At 42.4% G+C, this 23,465-nt stretch overlaps 1 protein-coding gene across 1 annotated transcript in view; it reads left to right on the forward strand.

Moving 5' to 3' along the window:
• Nucleotides 1-2,025: 2,025 nt before the first annotated feature.
• grid2ipb (glutamate receptor, ionotropic, delta 2 (Grid2) interacting protein, b) overlaps nt 2,026-23,465 on the forward strand; it is a gene marked incomplete at its 5' end in the record, with an annotated part of 33,548 nt that continues 12,108 nt past the window's right edge. Inside the window, 10 exons of the mRNA XM_079214512.1 lie at nt 2,026-2,101; nt 2,967-3,220; nt 3,362-3,691; nt 4,271-4,425; nt 15,739-16,017; nt 17,815-17,900; nt 19,987-20,056; nt 21,773-21,925; nt 22,123-22,278; nt 23,145-23,296. Of these exons, the coding sequence (XP_079070638.1) occupies nt 2,026-2,101; nt 2,967-3,220; nt 3,362-3,691; nt 4,271-4,425; nt 15,739-16,017; nt 17,815-17,900; nt 19,987-20,056; nt 21,773-21,925; nt 22,123-22,278; nt 23,145-23,296 (1,711 nt within the window). The remainder of the gene's footprint in view (nt 2,102-2,966; nt 3,221-3,361; nt 3,692-4,270; nt 4,426-15,738; nt 16,018-17,814; nt 17,901-19,986; nt 20,057-21,772; nt 21,926-22,122; nt 22,279-23,144; nt 23,297-23,465) is intronic.

Below are 23,465 nucleotides of genomic sequence, written 5' to 3' on the forward strand. Positions count from 1 at the left end.
TGTGAACTGTCAGCTTTCTGCCTCATCTTGTCACACACACACACACACACACACACACACACACACACACACACACACACACACACACACACACACACACAAGTAACTGTCTTTGCTGTAGTGTAAGAAGAGAGTTTGATTGGTGTGTCTGTCAGGAGAAACAGCCATTTGTGGTTAATTATTTAGTTGGTACCGGACTACCTGTTCGTTATTGATTTATGACAGTTAACCTGCTGGCATCGGGTTATAATCTGCAGGCATCCTCAGTTCTTTCTCTTCAGCTTCAATTTCATTGAATTCAAATTGATAAAACATCCTGTTTTTTTATATCTTCCCCCACTACATAATTGCTGATATTCAAGATGGGAAGTAACTAAGTACATTTACTCTTGTTATAGAGTAGGTTTTGTGTATTTTTACTTTTCGGTCTCAATTTAAAACAATCTGATGGGAACTCAATACTCACAGCTGTTGGCAGTTTCAGTGGGGTTTATTTGAGCTGAGATTCACATCGCATTCACTGCAATTCATGACCAAATAAGAGTAATAAAGGTGGGAGCTCTTCCTACAGCAAGTGCATAAAAAAAAAAAAAAATACCATCAGGCGTCATGTGAGGAGAAACAATAAGTATTCTTTTTTTTTTAAACAGCTGAATGGGTATACAATGGATGGGTAGGGACTTTAAACAAGTCAAATATTTACTCTCCTAGCTCTGTTATGGTCTTCACCAACTCGTGAGAAATACATCTGGGTCTTCAACTGCTAAATCTTTCACCATGGTTACCAGCTTGTTACTAACTTTGCCATTTGTTGTTAATGTTGTAAAACCCCAAAAGTGAGCTCAAAGATGCTAAAATGAAAGGTGCTAAGTTCCCCATAAAGTATAAATATTGATATGTGCCGCTTCAAATAAAATATCAGTGAGGTTAAAGCATTCTGCTTGAGTAAGACAATGTTCCACCACAGCCCCAAATCTCATTGGAACTCACTTCTTTTTCAATTACATGATGATTTTACAGCCACGTGGACATAGCGAGGACTCTACAGCTTTAACCCTTTTAATCCTTATATTTAGACCAGTGTACTATTTGGTCATTTGCAACATTAAAGCCAGAAGGATTTCACATTCTTTACAGATGGCAATGCACACTGCTAGCTACTCACAAATCCAACCCTGGGCTTAAACCAATACGTAGACCATTTGAATGTTTTCACTTCAGCTCTGACCGAAACTCAGCCTCTGATACAGACTGTATCTTCACACTGAGTGTTCTACCTCACACTGACTTATCGCAATAATAATAATAATAATAATAATACATGTCATATGCACAAGTCTAGTATGGTTCCAAGATATTCAGTGTATGTGTTCATTAAGGAAGGGGAGCATGTGTTGCGTCAGTATTAATGACAGGGGGGGTGGAGGAACGCTGAAGATTCAGGTCATAATCCTACTAATCCTACAGGCTAAAGTCTTAAATTGCCCCCACTGCTTCTCGCATCACACATAGACACACAGAATCCCAGGCATGCAGACGCTCCAATTAGTACTCATCAGGCTTCCTTGCATCGACGCAGAGTGATTCTGGGCCAGGAGCGGTCCCTCGGAAAGCCACCTAGCTTTGGAGGAGGAAAAAGACACATTGGTGTATTTATAGAAAATGAGGCCTCACAATACCCTTTTCGGAGAGAGAATTATTAAGGAACAGAGGTGCCCGGGTGCATGCGTCCCAGTTTCCTGATTAACACTGTGCAAGCGGGCCGGTCCAAGGATGAATCGGGGATGAGACGCAAGACTAACTCCTTGACACACTCGCAGAGAGACTGCGCTCGCTTCTCCTGCACACTCACCCTTTTGCTCATGAGGACACCGCGGTGGTTTCAGGGTGGACGAAAGGGTCAATGTTTTGAGTTTGTCGCCCTTCCTGTTTGACTTTGGGTTGGTCCCTATTTTTTTAACAATACATCTGAGGACAGATTGGATATCAGGTCGCCAGCAGGGCGCCTGCTATTTGACATTCAAGATGAAGAAGTTTTTGCAAAACAAAAAAGGCAGATACTCTTTCCGGCGGGGTTCTCGGTATCCATCTAAGGATTTCTGTAAGTGTTATCAGCATTGTCCATGTGTGTAAATGCTGCTGCGCTGTGGCTTTGGAGGCTATGGAGCACATCATTAGCTCCCAGCTGAGCCAGAGGGTTTATACTTGTTTATCTTTAGCAAAAGCAAACCAGTCCATTTTTGTAATTCTGTATTTTTTTTATAGCAGAAATGCTGTTACATGTGGATTAGCTCATTCTTATTTTAATATTTCACTCCAACGTCTGGCCTACATGTGCCTCTCTATTTGCAAATTTACCTCATATGTTTATTTAATGCCACTTTGTATCTCCTCTCTCCTTAGAAATGATCAGTGCAGTCAGTGGTGTGCTCTCTATTGCATAATTACTATTCAACAGAATAGACTTGCATGTGCACTGAGTAAAAAAAAAAGAACTGGAGGAACTTTTGTCTCTCAAGCTAATTAAGGTCACAATCTCTGCGATGCCTTAATTTGATTGGCTGCGTTTGCGAACCAGGTCAGGGACCGCTGAGTGTGTCATGGTTCAGGGTAGAGGGTTACAGAGCCGCACTCGATAGTACAACTTGAGACACTGGAGATGGCAGGCGGGAGAAGAGACGGGGCACGAAGGCTGAGAATTGGAGCTCTTTTCAAACCTGCAGGGGATTATTTGATCCAACGGTGTGTTTGCAATGTCGATAGACTTGAATATATTGGCCACAGTTGGTAAGTGCTTGTGTTTTGAATGAGTATTTATTTCTTCATTTATTAGCATGCAGTCTCATAATCTCACAGATGTTTGTTTGCAGCTCCAAAGAGGAGGACTCTGTGAAGTCCTTGGATTATGAGTGGTTACTTTCTTTTCTCCCACCTCACCATCGTGTCCCATCCTCTCGTCCCTAAAGTCCTCAGCATGCCGTCGTCCAACCAGGGCTGGCCTGACGAGTTTGGCTTCCAGCTGGGCGGCAATGGACCCAGTTACATCCTGTCTGTGGAGGAGGGCAGCAGTGCCCACCTGGCGGGGTTGCAGGCAGGGGACCAGGTTCTGGAGATCGAGGGCCACAATGTGTCGACGATGGGCCCTCAAGCTGTTGCCGCCATCGCCCAGACTCAGAAGAACATCCCTCCCAGTATCGGAGTGGTGTCCCGCATACAGCAGGTCTTACTTACAGCTTTTTAATCCATCACAGCAATAAAGCATACTGTGGTTTGATGTACTTCCAGACTGATACGGAGCCTTTTGGGTGTTGTGTTATCAAATTGAATAAAAAAAAGAAAAAATGTAATTTCTTCATTACAGATGGACATCATCCCAGGTCCGGACGGTCGTTTTGGGTTCACCATCGTTGGAGACTGCCCCCTGCTGGTGGAGGACTGCTCGCCTTGCTCTCCAGCCGGCCGTGCAGGTCTGAGGGCCGGGGATTACGTCATGGAGGTCAATGGCATCCCCGTCAGGCAGCACGAGACGGCCGCGGCACTGATCAAGGCGTCCCAGGGGAGAACGCTCTCTCTCGGGGTGCTGTGTCTCGGCCCGAGGCAGAAACGCAGCATCAGTATAGAGGACAGTCAGATGGGAGGAGAGGGAGCGCGAGTGGACCGTAAACATAAAGCTCTGGAGTTCAACAGGATGGTATGTGTGAATACACAGTGACGGCTAAGTCTGTTAATTCGGTTAAATCACTTTCTTACCTTGAACAATGGAGTCCTTTATGAACAAACCTTTCGGCCAAAGTTAGACCAGTTTGGTTATTTTCGCATTGTGCTCTTAGTGGGCGGGGGTTATTATTATTGCTTATTTAGTCGTGGGTATTTTAATGCCAGATAAATACGTTTGTTAAAAAATAGGTGTTCAAAGGCTTAAAGACCAAAATATAAATCTAAATAAAAGTTATTGCAATGTTTTGTTCTTAATAACGGGGCATACAGTGGCTCTGCTAAATCCTTCAACATCCAAAAATGTATGCGCAGATTTACATACAATGCACAGCTGTAAACCTTGAGATAGTTTATTATTCCATGAAAAAAACAGAGGCCCCCAAAGTTGAAACTTTGGAAAAGAAAATATACAAATATAAAATAAGACCACGATAAACTCATTAAGGCCATATTCTTTTTTTAGATCTGCAGATGAAGGGACAGCATCGACCACAGTACAGACTTCCCCTCAAACTCTTCCCAGTCTCTAACATCATTGTCCTTTCATCATCAGGTCGACCAGATTTTAGGAGACGAACCTGAGGTGAAAGAGAAACTCTTCACCGTGCTGAAGCACTACGCAGCCGAGAAGAGAGTTGAGTGGTTGGCCTCGGTCTTGCCCGACATACTTGCCACCGATGAGCATCGGCAGCTCATCTCCAGCATCAGGTAAGAGCCCGGCGCTTCAGCTCCGGTAGCAACGGATTTCAAAACAGTGTTACGGTGTGCCTAGGGCAGGGGTCGGCAACCCGCGGCTCCGGAGCCGCATGCGGCTCTTTAGCCCGTCTGTTGCGGCTCCCTGAGGCTTTGACAAAAAAAAAAAAAAGGCGTTTTTATTTTATTCTTTTTTTTTTTTGCTCAGTGGAAAAACTTTCAAAGCGAATTCCTCTTATCTTGGAGTTTTAGGTAATATTGGGTCACTAAAAATCAAAATAAAAAATGTTTAAATATTTCTTTAAAAATGTGCGTCACATCCTGTCACGTAGCTGTCAAGCCTCTTTCCCTGCAGGCGGCTACTCGTGATTCAGAGCCCCGCCCTCGCTAAACTATCAACGGATAAATAAAGAAAAAACAAAAGTCACGGAGAAAAGTGGAGCGTTTAATTCTGCGTGGACGTATTAATTTGCTTTCACTGCCAACGATGCTGCTGACCTGTCTGCTTGATATGTGGTGAGAAATTAGCAAAAAACTAAAAATATAATGCTGCTGGTTCTGTGGCCGCTCATGAGACACTGAGGCGTCCGCTAGGAAAGACGGATCCGTCCTCCTCCGTTTGCGGAGTTCACGTAGCAAAAGATATGCGTTTAAAATGTAAAACGCACGTGAAGACAGGGATCAAACCTGCTACCTTGTGATTACAGGGTGAACACTCTACCACATGAGCCACATAGACAGTGTTCAAGGTTTGCGTAGTTGTGCTTTTAATTGATCTCAACGTAGTCGACACATGACTTTTTTGTCTCCCCTCCATAAGAGTTTGATAGTAATAAACAGGTAAAATAGCAATACAATGTCATCAATTGTCTTTATTCTATAATTTCATAAATACAACAAACAATAGTATTTTGTATATATTGTGACTATATAAAACTTCAGAAGCCGTGATAAATAGCTTTTGCGGCTCCAGACACTTGTGTTGAAAAAAGGGCAAAATGGATAGGAAAGGTTGCCGACACCTGGCCTAGGGGTACACAGGCCTAATACACATAAAAAGGGGAAATAGCCTTGGCAAAGGCGGAACAAAGAAAGGAAACGACAAGGCAGGTGAGATGTTCAAGCGGCAATAAATACAGGACTGTCTCAGAAAATTAGAATATTGTGATAAAGTTCTTCATTTTCTGTAATGCAATTAAAAAAACAAATGTCATGCATTCTGGATTCATTACAAATCAACTGAAATATTGCAAGCCTTTTATTGTTTTAATATTGCTGATTATGGCTTACAGCTTAAGAAAACGCAAAAATCCTATCTCAAAAAATTTGAATATTTCCTCAGACCTAGTAAAAAAGAAAAAAATTATAACAGCAAAACAAAATCAAACATTTGAAAATGTCCATTAACGCACTCAGTACTTGGTTGGGCATCCTTTTGCACGGATTACTGCATCAATGCGGCGTGGCATGGAGGCAATCAGTCTGTGGCATTGCTGAGGTTGTATGGATGACCAGGATGCTTCAATAGCGGCCTTTAGCTCATTTGCATTGTTGGGTCTGGTGTCTTTCAGCTTCTTCTTCACAATACCCCACAAATTCTCTATGGGGTTCAGGTCAGGGGAATTGGCAGGCCAATCGAGGACAGTAATGCCATGGTCAGTACACCAGTTACTGGTGGTTTTGGCACTGTGGGCAGGTGCCAGATAATGCTGGAAAATGAAATCCTCATCTCCATAGAGCTTTTCTGCAGACGGAAGCATGTAGTGCTCTAAAATCTCTTGGTACACAGTGGACCAACACCAGCAGCTGACATGGCACCCCAAACCATCACTGACTGTGGGAACTTCACACTGGATTTCAAGCAACTTGGATTTTGTGCCTCTCCGGCCTTTCTCCAGACTCTGGCGCCTTGACTTCCAAATGAAATACAACACTTGCTTTCGTCTGAAAAGAGGACTTTGGACCACTCTGCAACTGTCCAGTGCTTCTTTTCCATAGCCCAAGTCAGACGCTTCTTCCGTTGTCTGGAGTTCAGAAGTGGCTTGACCATGGGAATACGGCTATTGTAGCCCATTTCCCGAACACGTCTGTGAACAGTGGCTTTTGATACCTGGACTCCAGCTTCAGTCCACTGTCTTTGACGCTCCCCCAAATTCTGGAAGCGACTCTTCTTCACAATGCTGTTAAGGCTGCGGGCATCTCTCTTGGTTGTGCAGCGTTTCCTGCCACATTTCCCCCTTCCAACAGACTTTTTGTGGATGTGCTTTGAAACTGCACTCTGAACAGCTTGCTCTTTGAGAAATTTCTTTTTGTGTCTTACCCTCCTGATGGAGGGTGTCAATGATGGTCCTCTGGACAGAAGTCAGATCAGCAGTCTTCCCCATACTTGTGATTTAGTTTACTGAACCAAGCTGAGTGTTTTTCAAGGCTCAGGAAACCCTTGCAGGTGTTTCGACTTAATTAGACGATTCAAGTGATTAGTTGAATACCCTACTAGTATACTTTTTCATGATATTCTAATTTTGAGATAGGATTTGAGTTTTCTTAAACTGTAAACCATAATCAGCAATATTAAAACAATAAAAGGCTTGCAATATTTCAGTTGATTTGTAATGAATCCAGAATGCATGACATTTGTTTTTTTAAATTGCATTACAGAAAATAAAGAACTTTATCACAATATTCTAATTTTCTGAGACAGTCCTGTATAATTTATTGGCAGCTTGTCATTTAGTAAAAAGGTAACTCAACTTAAATGGAAGCAAAAGGCCTCAGGGTCTCAAAGACCAAAACAACAAACAAAAAACCCCACACGAGCTAGAACACAAAGTATTTCTTGCCTATCGTAGAACAAAGGAAAAACAATACTGACCACAAAACGGGAGAAAACAGAAGTGACAACAAAAATGGCAGAGAGCCCCTACACAGCTTCCCCCAAAATGATATCAATAGTAGCCTGCACTCAGGCACCATACAACCCGCAGGTCCGACCGCTCGGAGAGGAAGAGAGCGAGAGCACTGGATCTGGGTGTCTATATCGCCAACCCACTGATTGTCGGATCTCTCTCAGGTGGCGCTGCTCCAGGTGCACCAGATCTGCAACAATTAGACAGCAAGAGGGTGGAGTTAAATCAGGGGGCGTAACACATAGATAGAATAAACCGCTGGAAAAAAAAGTGGAGGAAAGATTTGTGAGATGGCTGCAAATTCAGTGGAGAGCATGACTCTTTAATCCACCCTTGAAACCATTAAGGCCAAGGACAGTTTGTGCTTCTGCAAAGCTTTCAGTGTTGTTCAATTCCTCCTCCCATTTTTTGAAGCACACACACGTTCCCACCTGTCAATTTAAAGCCCCGGTGAAAAAGTAAAATACTCTGCAGGGATTTGAGTCATAATGAGCACATAAACAGGCATTTCCTGTTGCTCATTCTGCAGGATGGATTAGAGAGGGTCTCGACCGCTGCCAGACATTTCCGAGCTACGCTTTAGGTTTAGGTGGGTCCCATCTGCCACCCGGAGTAAATCCACAGTGACCCCTCCACGTCGCTTAAAGTGTCATCAGTGTCCGTGAAACTGAGAAACTAAACGAACATGAAGCGGCCCGGTCCGAGTTTTTAGCTGTAAATGAGGATTGGCAATGAGAACCGAAATTCACATCATGGCGGTGACTGATAATGTGTCACAAACAGATTTAGTGGAGTACTAGCTTTGTGAAAACATAATTTATTACCGGTGGCCATGCCGCTCTGTATCTACAGTTCATTAAAAAAAATTTAGCTGGAGCTACACCCAACAGGTTTCTTGAAGGTAAGTGTTTCCATGAGTTGGACTAAAGCCAGAGAACTAAACGTGAAAACCCAATCAGCTAGCCAGAGTTGTGTGGTTGTCTACGCGCCAAAATGACCAGCACTCCTGCCTTTCTCTAACTCCCCAGACAGTTTGTCCACAGATTGCACTTCTTCCACAAGCAAAGCCAATCAGACCTTTTATTCTCCTACTACGCTGGCTCCCCTCCACTACTCCACCACTCGGAACCCTTTTTAGCGGTATTAATATACCGTCAGAAGGACTTCCAGCAGTATGAGGTCAGTGTTGGGCTACTTTAGCAACCTGAAATGAGTTTAGGCGACTGAATTTGTGTCCCTTAAATATGTCATGAATAATTCAAACATTGAGAACTCCTCATTGGTATTTGTTCAATAAAGAAGCACGAGCACCAATAATAATGATTTGAATGTCATCTCTTTGTGGTTTTTCCCTCCCCCACCGATCTCACAACTCTCTTACCTCCCCTCTCTCTCCCTCTCTCTTGGGAGGGGTTTATGTGTTTTCATCTGATGGATTTTCTCATTATTCTGCTCAGAGCTCGGGCTGTTCCCCCCTCTCTCTTTCTCTCTCTCTCTCTCTCTCTCTCTCTCTCTCTCTCTCTCTCTCTCTCTCTCTCTCTCTCTCTCTCTCTCTCTCTCTGTGTGTGGTGACAGTTTTCCCCTAACACTTGGTAAAGAGCCTCCCGCTTGCACCTTGGTCCCACCGTATCTTTTATCCCCCTCAGAGAGGCAGCACTGATTAGGTGTGTCTGCCATTCTGCTCACTATCACGTAGATGGTGCAACTTAGTTTGTAGTTGAGCTATGGGTGACAGCTAAAGCGATGAATTGTCTGGGGTGAGTACACCTTTCCCATCTTTTCCAATGGAATTGTCTTTGCCACCGGTGTAATTACGTATTTGAAGTGGGAGGTGAGTGAATATTTAATGCAGTCTGATACAGAACAAGTCGATGGCTGCTGTTGATGTTTGATATCTGATGTTTTTAGCTCCGAAATCCTCTATTCCCTTGTTGCTTTCTAAGCCTTCTTCAAGGCAATTTCCGGGCTTTAAATCTATAATTCATGAAGTCAAGCGAGCCGTCAACGGGGTGTTCTCGTAGTTTGATGTGATGGGACCACATTCGGATGGACGCAGTTGTTTGTAACACAGTCGGGACTACAAAGGCATTCTATTGTGCCTGCCTCTTATGTGAGTGAAGTCATTAGGTTGAGTGATGCTCTGCTTTTAGGATGTAATCCCTCGCAAAAGCAATATCTGCCCGTATTATACTGAATGTGTGTGTCTTCCCTGACTATAGCGGGCACATGTTAGCTTTTGTCTACCACATGATGTCTGCTAGTAACTGGTACAGTTCTATCTTTTTTAGCTATGTATAAATCAACTGAAATGTGTGTTACTACAGTGATAGTTGAGCACTTTAATATAATTGGAGTGATTATTGGATGATCATGGGTGAGAATGATCAACACATCTGCATTCATCTGCTCCTCTTGACCCCAGTGCATGTGTGAGAAAGCTTTCTCCTTCGCTAGTGCTGATAATGATAGTGTTTAATCTTAACTGCAGGGGTCAGTGGAGCTTGTTTGCGACTACTGCTGTGCTGCTACACTGCACAAGATGAGAAACATTAGTGGGTCACAAGTGCCAAGTAAACTGTATTTATAAAAACGGCGAAGAGCACAAACAGCGCTAAAGTCAGGACCCCCGTAAGTTGGAGTGGAACAAGTTGTCTTTTTATAGTTGTTGGGCAGATTTTGGAGCTGCTTAAATGTGACCAACTTGTTCAGGAAGAACACTAAAAAAACGGATTGCTTTTTCGCAGAACAGCTCAAGGGAAGCCAATGCCGTCATTACGGCGGTTCAGACCAGTGGTTCTCAATTTTTTTTTTTACTCCTTTGAGAGTACCCCCTGACCAGCTCCAAAACATTTTGGGCAGTCGACAGTTTACAGCAGTTAACGATTTAATTGGAAATTTAAATATTGACTTTGAACTTGCATTTTTTTTATTGAACCTATAACACAATCATTATTTTAGGAATCATACATGGCTGTTGTTGTGTTTTAAATTAAGATTTTTTTATTTTTTATTTCACACACCCCTTGCAGTACTCCAAAGGACACAGATGGGGTAATAGTACCCCCACTGGTCCAGAATGATGTATCTTGACTACTGAATGGATTGCTATTACATTTTTACCAGCCATGGTATAGTCATCGTAGCTACTGACTTTGGATCACAGTCCCAGTGTGTTCATGTTTATTCAGAGGATCAGATATAGCTGACGTTTCTTTTTCTTTTTTACAAGAATCATTTTTAATCATTTACTTTTGACAAGTTCTTGGACACAGACCAGGCACCCAGTGACGCTCACAACGATAATCATATAATTATCTTTTAATTCCACCGGTTTAATCCTTAAATACATGACCCACCACTGTGCCCTTTTGGCAGTGCCCAAGAGACTCAGGACAAACGGATCATGTCAGGCAGATGTTCTTTTCAAAACGTTCTCCATTATTTTTGAGGACACGTGCTGTTCCTCACTCCTTGTGTGTGATAGAACACGGCATCAGTCTCACTTGTTAGCCTCACCCGCACCTTAAAGCCACATCTGGCCACTTGAAATGAAATGAGGTCTCCTCTTTGTAGTCTTGTGCTCGTCAATTTTCCCTTATGAGAAATCCGTCCCTTCCTCCCTGCTTGCTTCCCCCTCACAACCCTTCTTCATATAATTATAGATCTCTGTTCTTCATAAATGAGGTCAAATCAGAGCGCTCATTTTGTTTCTGAGAGTTGACGCGGAAAACTTTTTGTGATGAGGTGACTGTTTCAACGGACGGTTGGATGAACATCTGACTTTATAAAAGCATGGTGCTGATAGCAGCAGCCACACACACACACACACACACACACACACACACACACACACACACACACACACACACACACACACACACATAGATGTAGCCCACTGTATCTGTGTGAGAGACAGGGACATATTATTACAGTGATATGAATAGATGACAAATAGCAGGGAAGCGAAGATAGCAAACAGAGAGGGACCGTGTGGGTTGCTACACCTACATCACTACGGAACATTTATTTATACCTCAGGAGTCTGCTCTTTGTAGCCAGTAGTCTGTGCTATACTGTCTCAGGCTACATGAACACCTCAAACCTGATCAGAATGATGATAAATAAATGATGAGGCAGTGACAGCAGGCTAAGAATATGTTGCCTATCTCTGAAAGATTTGTTAAACGGTGTCAACGACTCTGAAACGAGTGTTGGCATTGAATCAAGGTGAACAGTGTATGCTTTTTAAAGGCACGATGAGTAGGATTTGCCAGTTGCGGTTTGTAAACAAAACATCCAAAGTTGGCCCCTCCTGCCCGGTTTCAACGAGAGTCACGGTGCTCGCCAGCGGGTGAAAGCAAACGCCAGATTCATTCTCACTTTTCTGTTTTGGAACGAGCTTTGTCTGCTTGACTTTTCCCTTTGCTATCGTAGCTTTCCACCATGTATGTATTTCTCTCTCGGATGCGTGGTTGCGATCTGGTACCTAGATCGCTACGTTTTTTTTGTAGAGGTTGATGCCTTGAAATGACCCAAACACAACAAAATAGGAATATACATGCAGGGTCTCTGCAGATACAGAAACCGCCACTCACTTCTAAAGGGCCAGACGTGAGTGTGGATTTTTTTTTTTATAAACCTATAAATAGTTTTGTTTTTTAGATACATCCTATTTGCTTTTAAAAGAGATTTTGTAATTTGATGTCCTTCTAATCTTTCATCCGTGTCTTCTCCCTGGCTAAACTTGGAATATTAGTTGAAGGAAAGACACTTTTGGAACTGCAAGTGTGCACATTTCCAACAAGGGGGAGTGAAGTAGCCTGATGTTGTCAACTCATAAAAACATCAATGATTGATTTAAAAAAAGGCCTGTCAGAGTAATTATAAATCATTTTTTCTTTTTCTTCGATTGTTGCTGTGAAAAGATAGCAAGTATAACCCTATATTACACTCCACTAATTAAAGCAGCAGGTGAGGTTAACTTGTCAAAACTAATAGACTGCTGCTTTGCTGATCTTTTGCCTTGTGTTGTTGTGGTGCTGAAGGGAGAGCTCCTGTAGGGCAGCAGCATGTTGTTACCACAACAGCATGTTGTGTATTTTGTGACTCCACCACTGGAGGGCCCAAAGTCAGAAATGTCTCAATTTTGTCTATGTTCTCTATTCTTTTGAGATAAGGAATGCAGCATTCTCTGCAAGGTACTCTATCTGTATCTGTGTCTTTGTCCCTTCAGCATATGGTGAAAGTGGAATTGCTTGAGCTTAGCTGCAGTGTACTGCGTCAGCTTTTATCACAATTTAAATACATCCTCAGTTTTATGGGGTTTTCATACAGGAAACCACACGTTATGCATGTAAGTGAAACTAAGAAATACCTTTTTATACAATTCTGGAGAACGAAATGAACAGTGCCTCATGTGGGCTGTGAAGTTTCCCTCTCTCCATCGCCTCCTTCGGTGCTATGAGTGTGTCCTAATTGCTTTATTTAGCTGTCGAAATTGTTTTTCTGCAGCTTAATTAGCTTCTCGAGGACATGTGTCGTAGCAGTTGTCTCTATCAGCACGTTTGTTTCTAATTACGCCATCGGTGCTGCTTTTCACGGGTCTGCTTATGGCTGATTCATCTGATCAGCGGTGAATCAGCGAGTCAGAACACAACAGGCTGGTGTAGGTGGGAATCAAAACAGTTTGTGAAAATCTGTGTTGATCTTGATGCCAATGTGAACAAACACGGAATCAAACAATTAACTTCTGACTCACTTCATGCACCAGCTGGGATTCTGGTTCTCTTCCATTTATATTTAACCAGTGTGGTCTAACAATTCATGTAGATGTGGTTTAAAAAAGAAAGAAAGACATGGTGGTAATATATTAGACATGCTGTAGGTTTCCCCCTTTTTATGAGAACATATTTTTGCTTTAGAAACCCTTCAAAATTAGGTGATTTTGGCCAGATTTCACTTCTTTAAGGGGCTAGTTTAGTGGGTTGAAACCAATAATTTGAAATACGCTTTCAGGGTTAGAGAAGAGAAGATTGCTACCACTCCTATACAGGCGAGTGGTAGCAATATTGTCATCTAAAGCTCAGCAAGAAGGCAAATACGATTATTTCCCAAATGGCCAAACTATTCCTTTAACAAACATATGTCAGTGAGATTGTTTAGCCAACAACTGGATGAAAGGTTTCAATATATTTCGAGTCTCTCGCATTCGATTTCATGTTTTTCAGAAAATTATTTGAGAGATAAATTAAGATTTTACACAAAACAACAAAGCTGGGTATTATTTTGAATATATCATTTTTAGTGTGTATATGATACATGTATATGTATAGTATTTTTTTCCAATACCTTCCTCTGAAGACCGCTAAACGTTTTAGTTTTTTCACAATAGAATACAGTTTCAATGTTGAATCCTGTCTAAACACAAGCAGCCATGTGAGATCTTTACTGGAATAAAATCTAAATAGCACAATTATAATCTAAATTAAAAACCATATGATAAAAGAACATTTAAACAGGAAATTGTACTGGTCGGTACAAAACAAGTATTGAGGTTTGACACCAAGCCCAGTAAACAAAATAAAACATGCATTTTGTGCCACAGTAAGCTAGCAAAATGTCAAAAATGACAGTGTGGACTGTACGTTCTTTTTCATGTTGAGGGCTGGCTGTTTTCCAAACAACAGTGTTGACTGAGAACAAAACAAAATGAGTCGTCCCACGCACACGACAGCAGACAACATTTCATTCAAGTGATAAGGACTGCTACCAAGAGACAAGGCAACCACCCACACATGCATGCACACCGGTTTTAATAACACAACCTGTGAGGATGTTCACACTCTACCCCTTCGACAGTAATCTTAATTTGTTCTAAGGCACATAGACCTAATGGATTTTTAGGAGTTTTTGTGGTGGACACACAGTGTAACTAACTGCATTTCCTCTGGGTATTTAGTTTTGTGGTCAGCGGCCTTAATAGACAATATTGCAATGTAGACAAGGTATGATATGATTCTTGAGTAAAGGATTGAAGGTATTTTGTGAAAATAAATCCAGAGCTGAAAACCAACACGATAAATTAAAACATCTGCGATCCATTCGGGATCACAGATGGATGATAGAGTATGAGTATGAGAAGGCACGCTGCTATTTCCCTTTAACCTCATCATCTGTCATGTCACTCCCTTTTATGTAGAAGTTTGACATTTCGAGAAATGTGCATATTCGGTTCCCTACCCAGAGTTAAATGAGAGTCTGCATTGTAAATCTGCAGCTAGCCCCAGCAGCCGGTGAACTTAGCTTAGCATGAAAAATGGAAGCAGGCAGAAACGGATGAATAGCCAGGGCCTAATGAGATACTTTGACAAAGTTGCATTATGGGAACTGTAGGATCCAGCATTGTTGGAGATTGACCCGTACCATGGACTAAAAAGTCTGCATCTCTCCGTCTCTGCTGTACTGATTTTGACCATTCATTTTCAACTTTGTCTCCCAATCGCAAGTGCCCCAACGTTATGGAAGTGTAACACTAAAATCTCTGAGCTACCTCTTTAAGAATATATACGCCAAAGGAGCTTTTAGTTTGGCGTTTGTGATGTTTGTTCCCCTTGTTGTTGTTGGTGCTTAGTGACAAAGCTGAGCTTTTTTTTTATCATGAGATGAAGCTGTCTGTAAAATACTGGACTCTAAATTTAAATGAGAATAATTAATTGAGTTAAAACCTACTACTGCTTTTGATTAGGTTACTTGTACCTCATAAAGCCCCCCAAAAAACTAAACGTTGAGTGTTTTGGTTCATTAAGATGATGACAGCTTCCTGCTTTGTGCTCACACTGACAGACGGAAGTGTAGGAGAGCGAGAGAGTGAGGATGACATAGATTGAGGGGGGAGAGAGAGAGAGAGAGGAGAAATCCCGCGCTCGCTCACTCCCACACCTTTTCCTCTCGCTGTATTCTGGCTCGGGTGCCTCACGCTGCTGCAGTGAGACTCCGGCAAGCAGCAACATTTCCTCGCCGGGCTCTCTCCTCAGAGAAAGATCCCTTGTCTCTGGCTGAAAGGGAGTTCAACTTCTCTTCTGTTCTCGTCTCTGGGGATAGCAGCCGTGTCCAGGGAGAGACGCCTGTCCAGCAAAAGCCTTGAAGGAGGGAGCCTGTTGATTTGATTTAGTCTGGACTTGGATTGTGAAGATTGATTCAGGAACGATCCAGTTGACCGTCACTTTTTTTAGTCTCTGCTCATGCTGGATGTTTGACTTGCTGCTTTTATTTCATTGGAAATCCGAGGTCTCTGGTTCTGGACTTTCAAAATGGATCGAGGTGGATCTGTGATGTAGATCCATCTGCTTTCCGACTCTTTTTCTGAGGACAAAAACTAACATTGCCCCCTTTTATTTCCCTCACATGCCACCATGTTTGCCAGAATCTTCATTCCCAAGAAGCACCGGCAGCGCTTCGACGAGGCCGTGTCCCAGAACGTGATCAACCGACTCTGCCGCAGCAAGAGCATCAGTGAGCCGCAGGGCAGAATCCGGCGCAGTCGGAGCGAGGATCACTCCGACCGCCACCACGGGTCCAAACGGGCCAGCTCAGTGCCCAGGGATGGAGAACCCGGGGGGAGAGGGGAGGCGGAGAGAGACAGGGGCTTAAGAAAGTCTGTCTCTGGGATCCCGCCACATCCTCCCATTGGACCCAATCAGAGGTGAGCACACACATTTGAGATAGTAACCAGGCCACCAACAGTTTCATCTCAAAGCACAATGCAGCATCCAAATATTAGACATTTACAGACAGGATTTCTTGAAAATGTACATGAAACAGAGGACAGCGTGTCTCTTTTTCTATCCTCGCTGTTTTCCTGTCATCTCCAGATTTATCCTTCCTAAAGCTTCTGTTTTCCTCTGAGTCCCGTCACGAAGCTGAACTTAAAAAAAATATCTGTGGTTTAAAAAGATGTTTACAACAGTAAAAGCCCAATATAAGTTGTTTTAATTTAGCCAAACTGAAACTGCAATTTGCTTGTTTGTACCTCATCAATTCAACATGTTAATTAATCCTGCGCTGTTTCAGAGCCCCTGACCATTCAACCTCCACCCACTAGCATGCTGATCACATGATTGTCCAATTAATAACACCACAGTGGACTTAGTGCAGGATTACAGGGGTGGGGGGGCAGTGCACTCCCACACAAAATAACTAACTAAATCCCAAGATCTGTCTCCATCCACATGGGAGTGAAGATGTGCAGCTGATCATCTCAAGTGTTATAATATTGGCAGGTCACGCAACAAGAGGGGGCACACTGAGGGGGCACACTTGTGTTAAATGAGAGAGGTTACATCATGTGCTGCATGCTGGTGCCTTCCCTGAACTGAATAATACCATTCAAGAGTGTTGTGCAACACTGTTGTCTCTACCCAGTAAAAAAAAAACAACCAGATAGATAGATAGATTATACATTGATCATAACTTTTAAGCTGATTAATTTTCAAAAATACAAGGAAAAGATTAGTTTTTCATCTTTCTTATGTGTGGTGTTATGTTATATGTAATATGTTTGGGCTCGATGACTTATCAGTCTAAAGTACAGCTGGTGACTGCACATCTCAAACACCCTGCTCTCTCTCACACACACACACACACACACACACACACACACACACACACACACACACGCACACGGTGCGCACATCTGCATTTAGCTCGTCTTACATAACAGCCAGTAACCACAGCTATCAAAGAACGGATCTGTCTGTTTTGTTCTCCCCTTCCTTCATCTTTTTTTGTCTTACCCCTGTTTACGTATTAAGGCAGTGTTGCCTTGAGTCGTTTCCATGGCAACGTACTGGTGAATCAACACCATAAGTGTCTCATCTTTGAAGAAACGGGAGGTTCCACCGTGTATTCATCCGCTGGGGTGAATGAGAGCAAAGCCACACAATCAGCAAAATGTCAGAGCTTTTTTTCTGCGCTGAGAATATCCTAAATTATTTTTGTTTTGCCGGAAGTTGGAGAATAAAACCCAGTCCAGGCTGCACTAGCCGTCATGCATTAACAAAAGCCTATGTCACAAAGTTCAATTGCAGAAAAATACTGTAAATACAAGCGTCATTAGACTCACGTCAGACTCCCGCCCACAGGATGTGACGGATGAAAAGCACAAACGGCAGCGAGTGAGTCCTCATGACCCAGAGACATCTGTCCATTCACAGAAAGGTTGCTAAGCATCAGCGTCGTTAAATGATTAATGCTGAAATCATAAATGACAACAATTGGAATTACTCATAAATCATTGAATCCATCAAATGCAGAACAGTGTCTAGATCCAGTGTCTCACATGTGAGACTTTGCCACCTCTCTCTGTTTTATATTATTCTAAACTGATTATTATTGGCTTTTGGACTATTGGTTTGACAAATCAAACAATTTGAAAACATTTTGATTGCCATTTTTCACTCTTTCCGACACTTCTCAACTCTCACTTCCTGTCGTTCCTCAGGATCATTCGTGTCTACCGAGGGAAGAAGAACTTTGGCTTCACGCTACGAGGTCACGCCCCCGTCTGCATCGACTCCGTTATTTCAGGTACTTCTTCTTAAGACCCGTGTGTGTGTGTGTGTGTGTGTGTGTGTGTGTGTGTGTGTGTGTGTGTGTGTGTGTGTGTGTGTGTGTGTGTGTGTGTGTGTGTGTGTGTGTGTGTGTGTGTGTGTGAGAGAGTGTGTGAGCATGTGCGTGTGTGTGTGTGTGTGTGTGCGCGTTCTACGTGGGTGAGCCTGTTGTGGTGCCAGCTGCTGGGGGTTAAAAGTGGCCAGGAGGTGTTTGTGTGTGATTGTGACTGTACCAGGAAGCGTATTAGTCTGACTCACCAATGTTAAGAGTAAAGCACTTGAAACAGGCTGTTCTGTACTGTAACAAACACTTAAAGGGGTCAGTCAGTGGTACGCAGTTACATTTGTTTTATTTTTTATGTTCAACACAAATTGTACCAATTGTCACAGTGCATTGTTATGTTGTAGAAATGGATGATTTAGAGAGGCCAATACACAATTCAAACTTCTTACAATAGATAAATAAATGAGATGTTATGTTAACATCCCACTATTTATCCTACTCATCACCTATTGTCATCCTGCACTTCACACACGCTTCATCACAAAGTTATAAACTATTATTTGATTACTTTTCACTTGTGATTTTTCTTCACAGCATCTCACAAAAGCTTCTTAGTTTTCAGACAGACTATCTTTTACTCTTTGAGTTAATCGAAGGGATGCTCAGTAAACCTACACACTCTAATTCACAACAAACAAACCAAGATATGATAGAAGATAAATTGACACTTTTATAATATGCCTGTTCGCTTGCCTTAAATGAATAGATCGACACCACTGTCATGTCTGTCTGGTAAATACGATGCTATGGCCAGCAGCTGGTTAGCTTTGCATAAAGACCTACAAACACTTTCAAAACAAACTAATTAACTCGTTAATGAGTATTTAAATATTTTTTTAAACCATTTGTGGTTTTGTTTTGCTACCTTTGGAGGGAGCCAGGCTAGTTTAGATTAAGAGTGGTATAAATGATCATCTAACTCCAGTTAAAGATGCAAATACACAAAAGTCCCAAAGTGCCAAACTATTCCTTTGAGGTTATTAAGTTGTTGTATTATCTAACTATATATTTTTTTTATAGCATCTGGCATTGATTCAAACATCTTTCCTATATCTATTTACATCCGAACATGACCGCAGGCTTATTTCTTTTTAATTACTAGGGCCTGCAGTTATGCTACTTCCACTGCTCAATTAGTTTTGGGATAAAACTCCAGCAGAGACATTATTGGTAGAAAATGAAACTCCCTGTTAAATATTTGTCTGCGTAAAAGCTTTTGGTAAGCACTTTAATTACTTCCATTTTTGTTTTCAAATTTACAGCAGAAAAAGTTATTTAATTAACTGTTATTGCTTTCCCAAACAAACGTAGCAGACAAGAGAGGCTGTGAAGTTACTGTTGAGGGAATTTGCCAGGTTCCTTGGTGATGAGGGAGGTGTGTGTGTGTGTGTTATGTGTGCGTGTGTTTGATGATGACTGCACTGTTCCCGCCCACCATCATCTCCCACCATCATGTGCTGCAGCGGCCAGAGAGAACTGACTCAGTGGGCCTCATGGAGGTTGGTATGGAGATGGTGGGGGTGGATAGCATGTCTCTCATCGTGATCTCAACACCGATCCGTTACTGAGGGTAAACATCTAAAACTCCAGGCTTACCAGTCTCGTGGCCCGTGAATGTGCGCACCCGACATTATCACATGATGATTTTGTTGTGTCCAAACTTTAGGTAAAAAACAAATGCAAGGACATTTCCCGTGAGGGAAACTCGGCCGTGAGTTGACAGATGAGGAGGCGACGGTGGACGGGTACAGTGCAGGCAGAACAGATTCCACCGGGGACTGTTTTGACAGCACTGTTTCCTTACGTAAGGAGAATTTAGCACGGAGAGCATCTCGCTTGTTGACGGGCTTTGTTGGATGTCAGATTGACAGCATCACATTAGTCACCATCTTTCCCTGCTCTGCCCGTCTGTTCAGCGCACCTTGTTAGCCGGTGAGTTGTGCCAGAATCCCTCTTCAATCTCTGATTTGATTTTTTGCCATCTCTGTCTCCCTCTCAGATAGTCCTGCTGAGGAATGTGGACTGAAAATAGGCGACCGTATCCTCTTCCTCAATGGACTGGACATGAGGTTTGCCTTTAATGGAAAACATTATTATTGTTATTATTAGCAGCAGTAGTAGTAGTTGTAGTAGTATTTTGTCTTTACCTGCAATCCAAGTGTTTGAACTCAGCCATTATATTTAGATACTTGTTTCTCTCCCGGAGAATCCATCTACTGCTATAAAAAACATCTTTCACTGTGCCAGATAACCCATGAAGCTTTTATTTTGGTTATAGCTTCCCTTTAATCAATATTTCATAGTTGCAGAGCGGAGCTGTCTGGCTGCAGCTTCAGGTTAGTCATCCTCAGGGGAAAATGAAAAGTCTCAGCAATGAAATGAAGACCTTCTTAAAATACACAGCTTTACAAAATGTATCTGACCCTCTAGTATTGATCTGAACAAACAAACAAGCGTAATTACACCATAAGCCTAATTGAGAAATCATTTTGAAAAAATTGACAGATGTATTGGACATTTGCTCTATCATTCAACATTTAAAAAAAATACCCATTCACTTTCTGGCACAGAGTTGAATAAGAAGATCTAACTCCCAACTCCCATCTAACTCTTCTTTGAACTATGAATGCCACTGTTTTCTCTTAACATCGGCAGGTACTGTATGTATGCTTGAACCAATGCGCCTGAACACAGCCTGTAAACTTCTCTTGTGGGAGTAGCCGGCGTACTTTACAACTTCTTGACCTCCTGCCTCTGTGGGAGTGAGTATAATAAATCCAGAGTGGATGAAATTGAACTGCACCTATACGAGCTCCACAAATACCGTATATCACCGGATCAATGCACGGTTAATGCACCTGGTGCTGTGTGAAAAAAACAAAACCGCATTACTCATTCTGCCACCCTGATAGTCATGTGAGAGAAGAGCTGTTCCCATGGCTGCCCGATGTACAGATTTGATTGGCGCTGTATAATTTCCCTGCTCTCCCTGATAACACGGTGGTGCTGCAGCAGTAGGAGGTGATCAGGAAAACAGTGGGAGTTGTTCACCAGAGATATGTTGGAGCTGCTCGTGTTTACAGAGGGGGCATATAGTGTATGGTATCTACGAAGACCTATAATAATAATAATAATAATAATAATAATCAAAACATGTAAGTATTCCTTATCAATACAGTATCTAATTTAAAAGAATAAGATGTTCTCACTTTTTGAACATAAAAAAAAGCTTGCGTCTATAAGAACTCGTAGGAGAGTCAGCATGTTACTGGATAAAATAAGTGAATTTCACGGCGTTACTCTTTTTATATGTTTTTGTTAGTGCTTGATAAGAATTTCTCTGGAAAATTTAGATTTTAATTTTGTTTATTAGTGATTGTACAAGATGCTCTGAAAAATTGTTATTTTCTCTAGTTTACTGGTTTTATTTGAGAAAGCTTACTGTCTTTTCTTTATCAATTCAATGAATACAAATTATAATTTATAATTGCAGCACAAATGATTTAAACAGCTTTTCTTCACCGTCTTCATCGGTGAATGCAACTGGCTCAGGTGTCATCATGTGAAGTATGGAACTTGAGCACAATTATACAGTTTAATAACCTTCTTATATAAATAACATGATATCATTAGTTTATAAGAAGTCATGCAACAGATTTCATTACTCCATTAGTCCATGGGCTTTATAGCTCAAAGTCCATCAGCTCTCCATCATTAACTTCTGTCCCTCTCTTTCTTGCTCTCTCTCTCTCTCTCTCTCTCTCTCTCTCTCTCTCTCTTTGTAGGAACTGTTCCCATGAGAAGGTGGTCTCCATGCTGCAGGGCAGCGGGGCGATGCCCACCCTGGTGGTGGAGGAGGGTCCATCTGAGTACTCCTCAGACCAAACCGACCCAGAGGAGTCTTCAAGCCTGGCTCCCACAACACTACCGCGCTCGAGGTCATTAAACACAAACAACAAGCCTGACCTTTTTAATTCAGCAGATCATGGTCCGCAGGGACAAACGCATCAGACCCCTCAAGTTATGCTGTATTATTTTCAATAAGGACACAAAACAAAGGAGAAACTATGCTTTAGTGAGTTAACATGTACGAATTAAAGAACAAGGGGGATCTTCTTCTGTGTCTGCTGTTCAGGTCTCCAGCCCTCAGCTCTCTGCAGTGGGTGGCAGAGATTCTTCCGCCGAGCATCAAAGTCCACGGGCGGACCTTCAGTCAGCAGCTGGAGCACCTGCTGACCATCCAGGAGAGGTACACGGTCTGCAAGTCCCTGGAGACCTTCTTCCAGCACAGGTCAGTGGGATGGAGTCCATGAACGTCATAGACCAGGAGCATGGAGGGATGTATGAGGAGTAAGAAGCATGGAGGTCTGCAGTCTGCAGCAATGCAATATTAAACAGATGGAAGAGAGCTGAGGGAGGAAGTGGGGAGAGAAGCAGCTGCTGGAGTTGTTACAGAGATTTGGGAAAGTAAAATAAATCTTAAAAAATCACGCAGCTTCAGTCGGGAACATCGGTACATTTGGTTGGCAGCTCTAAATGGTTGCAAGAGACAATTGCAAATGATGTAGGTTAAATTAGGTTTTCAGCATTTTTCAAACTATCTTCGTGGCAAGACTCTTAACTAGCGAGCTTACATTGACAGAAACTTAGCTGTTGCCTGGGAGACTGTGTGCCCGATATATCAGGCTGCTGAGGATTCTCTTAATGCAGGCGAAAGAGAGAGATGGAAAAAAGGATGGTGACAGGACAGTGAGAGAAAAGCAGTGGAGAAAAAAATACACATAGCTAAGCAGGAAGTTTAATCTTCCCATTACACACTGATCACATTTCCTGAAGGATGAAGGCTAGAGCACAAGAGATGGATGGAGCTCTGCAGATGATGCAAACATGCGATTCTGCAGGATTATATGCCAAATACCAATAGCATTCTTACAGAATGTGCCTACAGTATAACCCCCCCGGAGGCGTAACTCCTACCATAACTGACATCCCTGTTATCCTCCCACCTATAATCTGCTTCCATCCGGTATTTCACTCTCTTTACAGATGCAAAGAATGTAAATCTAAGCTAGATCCTGACATCATATGGCAATAAATTACCCAGCAGAAAGGGCTTGGTTATATAAAGATGTGTGAGGATGCATTGTGTGTTTGCAGAAATGTGGACACCCTGATCGTAGACGTGTTTCCGGTGTTGGATACTCCGGCCAAACAGCTGATCTGGCAGTTCATCTACCAGCTGCTGACATACGACGAACAGGAGCGCTGCCAGGGAAAGCTGTCGCGCTTCCTTGGTTTCAAGAGCAGTGGTGAGCCAAAACAACGACGTGGAAATTATACACATACAGGATCAGCAGACAGTCAATAAGTTGCTTGTTTGATTAATTATTCCTATCGTGTCCGGTAGAAAACAATGTAATAAAAAAATGGCTGATGTAATTAAAAGTCAAGCTTTTATTATCAACCACCTGGTGTTCG

Source organism: Taurulus bubalis (genome assembly GCF_910589615.1).
Source record: "Taurulus bubalis genome assembly, chromosome: 2".
NCBI classification, from domain to species: domain Eukaryota; kingdom Metazoa; phylum Chordata; class Actinopteri; order Perciformes; family Cottidae; genus Taurulus; species Taurulus bubalis.